This window comes from Canis aureus, chromosome 1 (genome assembly GCF_053574225.1).
Source record: "Canis aureus isolate CA01 chromosome 1, VMU_Caureus_v.1.0, whole genome shotgun sequence".
Classification (NCBI taxonomy): domain Eukaryota; kingdom Metazoa; phylum Chordata; class Mammalia; order Carnivora; family Canidae; genus Canis; species Canis aureus.
In genome coordinates, this window is record NC_135611.1 from 27,706,861 (window position 1) to 27,713,175 (window position 6,315).

Consider the following 6,315-nt stretch of genomic DNA (forward strand, 5'->3'; position numbering starts at 1 on the left):
TGATGACTTTGGGACAGGTTAACAAAAGGATTCATTCATTCATTTTGTATATACTTTCATTTAACAAATTTGCTTTGACAAGTTAGAAACATAGTGAACAAGGTAATGGGTTCTCTGTCCTTAAGGACCTTCCTGCCCTGTGGGAGCTACAGATGAATAAATAGTCCTGATGTTATAGTGTAGGGTGAGTAGGACCATGTACTATGCTGTTGGAGCTCACACAAGAAGGACTCTCCAAATCAGATTTTAGCAATCTCTGAAGAAAGCACAGTAGAAGCCAGTAGAGTCTCCATCATGGTTCCAGGAAGTATGATCAAATATATCTTGGAGACCAGATTTGTTGGAAAACATTCCTCCTACCCTCAGGAGTCACTTGGAAAATGTTAACTCTCCATAGCTATGGCCAAAAACTCCCCACAAAATCCTCTCTAGATCATCCTCACAGTAGTTTCCAATGGGGAGAGTCAACCCTGAAACAGCGTTAGCATCATGGCAGTGTGTGCCAGAGATGTAGGTGTAAAGATTGGTGGGACTACAGCTGACCTCCTGAGTTTGAATTTTGCTACCCCTCTTAATAGCACTATGACCTTGAACCAGTTACTCAACCTCTCTGAAGCTCAGTGTCCTTGGCTGTAAGACGGGCATTGGATGTAAAATGGGCATAATCAAGTGATTCTGAGGATTACACTAATAAAGTGCTTTGAACAGTGCCTGACCCTTAGTAAAAGCTCAGTAAATGTTAGCCCTCTGGGAAGACATGAAGCATTTCACATAGGAAGAGGATATTTGTTATCATTCCAATTCAACGCTTTAGGCAGACATAATAGAACAGTAAAGAGAAATACACGTAAAGGAATGCTGTTAATGGAACTGTGGTGGAGAATAACCACTTCAGAGAAGCTAAATTTCACCCCTCAGCTCTGCCAGGGTAAACATCATAACCAGGCTGAAAATCTTTGCTTTGTTCCCTGACATTTTTACAGGGAGGAGGAAGCTAGGGCAGTCATACCTCTTCACTTCTCCTCTGACCACTCTGGATTGGTTAACACCAACAGACAAGGTGGGCAGTGGTTAAGGCTATGGGCTCTGGAGCCAAGTGCTTTGATCCAAACTCTGATTCTGCCACTAACTGGCAGTGTGCCTTAGGACTACTTCCTCCATCCCCATGCCCCTTAGTTTCTTCATCTGTGAAATCGGGGTAACAATAGCAACTACCTTGGGATTTTTGTGAGAATTTACATATGTAATGTACTTAAGCCTCTTAGAACAGTGCCCAGCAAAGCTAGTGTTGTATAAGTGGTGGTGATTCTAAAATCTGTTATGATTAAAGAACAATACAACATATGGAATTGTTCAAATGCACAAAATCATGAAATACTGCATCAAAACAATAGTATCTTGTCAAAGTTGGTCACTAGGCAGTTAATTCTATGAAAACAAGAGCTAGATTTTGTTCCTACTCTATCGTTTAGAAAACAAATGGACATGGGGATCCCTGGGTGGCTCAGCGGTTTGGCGATTTGGCGCTGCCTTTTACCCAGGGTGTGATCCTGGAGTCCCAGGATCGACTCCCAGGATTGAGTCCCACATCGGGCTCCCTGCATGGAGCCTGCTTCTCCCTCTGCCTGTGTCTCTGCCTCTCTCTCTCTCTATGTCTATCATGAATGAATGAATGAATGAATGAATAAATAAATAAATAAATAAATCTTTTAAAAAAAAGAAAAAAAGAAAACAAATGGAAAAGGCATGAAGCACTGAACCAGTTAGAGGTCATGATGAGGAGGAAAGTACACTAGATCTAAGAGTGAAAACCCTACAAGTGAGCAGTGCTTAGCCCCATTCTAATCTGAGCAGGTGTCTTCACCTTCCTGATACTGTCTCCTCATTAAAACAGGGAGGTCAATTTCTCCAAAATTTTATATGGCTAGATATTTTTTGAAATTTTACAGAAGACAATATAATTATGGCTATAGAAGTCTTTTATACATACCTAATGTATTTCCAGAAAAGATTATCAAGTTGAAGACCATGCCATTTGTTTGTGTTTTCTGAGTCATAATGCAAGAATCTAAATTATGAACGGGTCTTTAAATCCATGAAAATGGATTATCGTTGGCACAACTGATAACTTTTAAAGCTCTTGGATTGTGCAAATAAAACTGATAAGGACATTTCCCCATTCATTTTAAGTGAATTTTTACAGACTCTGAGAATAAAAGATAATCCAGAGGCATCTAATGCGAACTTATCATTAACATGGAGACATTGAAAGTAGAACTCTTATGGAGTTTAGCTTAGCAAGTCTCAACTAAATGAAATTAAGCTGATTTAGTTGAGCTTTTAAGACATGAGAGTGGAAAGCATAAGTCCGAAGGATTTGGGGGAATAGCTCCAAGACTGCTTGTCTTCAGACTGTGCGCTGAAAAGGAACTTCCAGAAGCTTGTCTGCTGAGGATCGGCTGCCTCTATTGGTTTGATACCTCGCATAGAAATATAAAATTTCACTTGGAAAAAAAAAAAGATTTTATGGTGGAAAATTTAAAAAAAGGTAGGGAGGATGATTTGCAATCAGAAGTCTGGACTAAGAACACAGGTTTTGGGTTAAACAAAGTTTAAATTTTAGCTCTGCTACTTTTTTAGCTACGTGACCTTGGGTTGGATGTTTAATCTCCCTAAGCCACACTCTGCACATTTAATAATTTCTCTTACTTCATAGGGTTTCTGTGAGGATTCAATGAGATTGTATATGTAAAGTACTTGGCCCTCAACTTCCGGAATGTAGGAAGCAGTGGATAAATGGCAGCCACACTTACTCTTCTAAATGAATGATGGGGCAAGTCATTGGTATTTCCCTCTGGTGAGTTTCTTGGTGCTCCCTTTGGAATGTTTCACAGGTGGCAGGAGCACCCCTCAAGCCTTCTGCAATCATAGTTTGGGTCCAAGCCTCAGTCTTTCTCATGAGCCCTAAAATACCTGTGGGTTTTTTATTTTTTTTCCCAAGATCTATTCATGGTTTTATGTGGGCACTGAACAAAGCCTCACTTTGTAAGACTGTCCATCTAGGTTAAAAATAAATATGCAGCAATGTGTGGAACTTCAACAATAGAAGAAAGGGAAAATAGATTATTCTTAGCTGAAAACGAAGACATTCTAGGATATGAATGTGTATGTAGATGCATAGAAAAAAGCTAGAAGTTATGAACACCGACATGGTAGCAGCAGTTATGTCTGGGAGAGATTGGGGAAGAGGTGGGACTTACTTTGGCATCGTCTTGATGTTTTACACATTTATTTAATATTGGTGGTATAATGAAACACCAAAAAACCTCCCCAAAACCAAACAAACAAAAGAGCAAAGCCTAAAGCAAAAGTCCTGGTACAAAATGAAATGAGCTTTTAAAACAGAATTTGTATACCAGGAGACAAGAATCAAGGAATTTATCTTTGGGGCTATCCATGACTTCTTACAAAGTCACATTCTGCTGATTTTGCCGTCCTTGAGGAGCAAGGAGACCAGTAGGGGGATTTCTGATTCTATCTCCAGCAACTGATAAACCCAGGCTCTAGAAGGTAGATGAAGCTGCTGGCCAGAAAATCTTGGTATAGACCTCCTACTCCCTGCCAAATACTCAGATAAAACCGCAGCTAGTTCTTTGCAAAACTAAAGGTCAACAGAGGTGCCAGCTGAAGACGATGGGTAAATTATGCTTTTAAGCAAAAAGAAACCAGACGGTAAGTTATGTATCTATTAGTGCATTTTGATAGCAAAGAAAATAAGTAATACTTAAAAAGATTCTACCTGACAGCTAATTGGTTGATTAAAAATAAATAAATAAATAACCTAACTGACGAGTTGTATTTATTTATTTTTTTAAAGATTTTATTTATTTATGAGAGAGAGAGAGATAGGCAGAGACACAGGCAGAGGGAGAAGCAGGCTCCATGCAGGGAGCCTGACGTGGGACTCGATCCCGGGTCTCCAGGATCAGGCCCTGGGTGGAAGGCGGCGTCAAACCGCTGAGCCACCCGGGCTGCCCTGACCGAGTTTTAAAATACCATCCTCATCCCACTCCCACCAATACCACTAAATTAATTAATTGAAACAGAGTTAAGGGTTTAAGCACTGAATTATGGGCTATGACATTTTAAGAAATTATTATTAGCAGCAAAACATTTGTTTGCTGTTGGAGATTAGTTTTCAGAGTGGGGCCCATTCCTTGGAAAGAAGCATTTTGACTACAGGGAAAACCAAGAAATACTGCAGAGCTCTCAGAAGTTGCACGGACTTGATTTGCTTCAGCCTGCAATCTTCGGTAGTGAGGGATCTCCAGGAGCAGCAGGAAGGACAGGGTGGTCTTGCTTTGGTTTTAATGCATATGTTTTGGCCCATGGAGTTGGGGGAAGGCTGTGCCGTATCAATGAGACAGTCAAGGGGAGCCAGTGCTGGACCTCGAGCTGGGCCTGACTTACTGCTGCCAGCACGGCTTTCCCAGCTTGCCCATTTGGTGCAGGAAGGTAGCCTGGCCCAGTATGGAATTCACTGTGTTCTGCTGATGGGTTAAATGAAGGACCCTGTGTCAGGCACAGCACAGAGAGGATCTGAATGAAGGATGGGAAGAATGAATGGAGAGAGCCATTTTGATGGAATTGCCCTGGAGGATTAAATAGGACAGGGCATTTAGGGGTGGAAGGAAGGTTCTGTTGCTTACGAAACTCTCCACAAGAGTGTCAGTCATCGGTCCCTTAACAATCATTCATTTCTTACCTCCCACTTGTGTATAAATCTGTCGGTTTATACAGACCAGAGCGTGACCATCACAATGTATGGGGTTTATCATGAAACACACACACAAAAAAGACCTCCCCCACCCCTTTTCTTTTGCTCATTTATAAGCAAAGTGATGTTCACGCTATGAATGGAAGCAGGAGGAATTGGAGGAATAAATGTATACAGCAGCATAACCCCATCTTGTCACTTGGATTCAGACCATCCACTGTTCTCGCTAAAAGAAAGGCAGTCATAACCGAGCAACATCGAGGCAACTTGAAATAGAGGATTTAAAATGCTGGATTCCATCATTTCTGCAAAAGGTCATTGTCGTCCTTTGCTATTTTTACCATAGACAGAGACCCGGCAAGTTCCCGGCTGAACGTTTTTGGAAAGCTGGACGCTGCCGCTTGCAATGAAGACGGCAAAATATCAGCCGAAACGGAGTCAGTGAAAGGTGTGGAAAAAGTTGAACCCTTCCACGACGAGAGAGGAGAGCTACTGAATTGGTCCCTGACCGAAGAAGTACTAGCCGGGGCTGCACCCGGGGCCAATTCTCTTAGAAACCGCCCGTCATCTCGTGGCTTTGAGAAATGCCCCCTCGGCGCTCGCACCCTCGCCAGGGCAGCCCAGCGCACCCGGTCCTCCCAGGCGCCCGCGCCCGCGCCCGCACCCGCACCCGCACCCGCGCCCGCGCCCGCACCCGCACCCGCACCCGCAGAGGGGCATCGAGGCAGGGATATTTCCCAGCTGGACCACGCTTCCCGCGGCCCGCCCTTCTCTCCGGCCGCTGCAAGAGAACCTGGGGCTCACCCCGGGCCAGCGACTCGAGCGTCTCCGAGAAGAGCAGAAAACAAAAGGAACAAAACCTGTCCTTACCCGCTTCTTAAAAAATTGGAAGGCTGAGCATTTCTTGACTGGGAATCCATTCATGTCTTTGTTTACCATTTTCCACAGCGGGGAGCTCGCTGCGACAGAGCCAGGGTGGCAGCGCCCGGTGGGTGCCGCGGGGCCCGGCCGCCCGCCCCCCGGAGACAGTCAGCGAGGGCGCAGCGGGACGCGGAGCCCGGGGTCTTGCTCGCTCGCTCGCTCGCTCCGCCGCGCCGCTACTGCGGCAACCTCTCCCCGCTCTCGGTGGCCACGGCCGGTGGCTTCGCTCTTCCCATCGCGGCGGCGAACGGCGGGCGTCGGCGGCCGGCGGCCCCGGGAGATGCTCTGCGGCGGGCGGGCCCGGAGAGGGGCTCCCCGTGCGCGCCCCCGCTACCTGGCGGCCCGGGGGACGCGCGGCTGGCGGGCGGCTCCGAGGAGGGCTGCTGCGGCCGCGCAAGTTCGGTGGGAGCTGCGGTGAAGCAGCCGAGAGAAGGAGTGAGAAGGAGCAGAAGCCTCAGGGAGGGAGGGAGGGAGGGAGCGGGGGAGGGGGGAGCCGGAGAGGCCGGGGTGGGGGGTGGGGGGGGGGACGCGCTGCGGAGGCGCCGCGGATCCCGAATATCTGAGCCGCCCGGGAGAGGAGGCTTGGGCTGGGACGCACCGGAGAGCAGTTGACACCC

At 46.3% G+C, this 6,315-nt stretch overlaps 1 protein-coding gene across 1 annotated transcript in view; it reads right to left on the reverse strand.

Annotated features, from left to right (window-relative positions):
* Window positions 1-5,829, reverse strand: part of SGK1 (serum/glucocorticoid regulated kinase 1) — a 109,724-nt gene extending 103,895 nt beyond the window's left edge. Inside the window, exon 1 of the mRNA XM_077893845.1 lies at window positions 5,648-5,829. Coding sequence (XP_077749971.1) covers window positions 5,648-5,716 — 69 coding nt within the window. The 5' untranslated portion in view covers window positions 5,717-5,829. The remainder of the gene's footprint in view (window positions 1-5,647) is intronic.
* Between the last annotated feature and the right edge of the window lie 486 nt (window positions 5,830-6,315).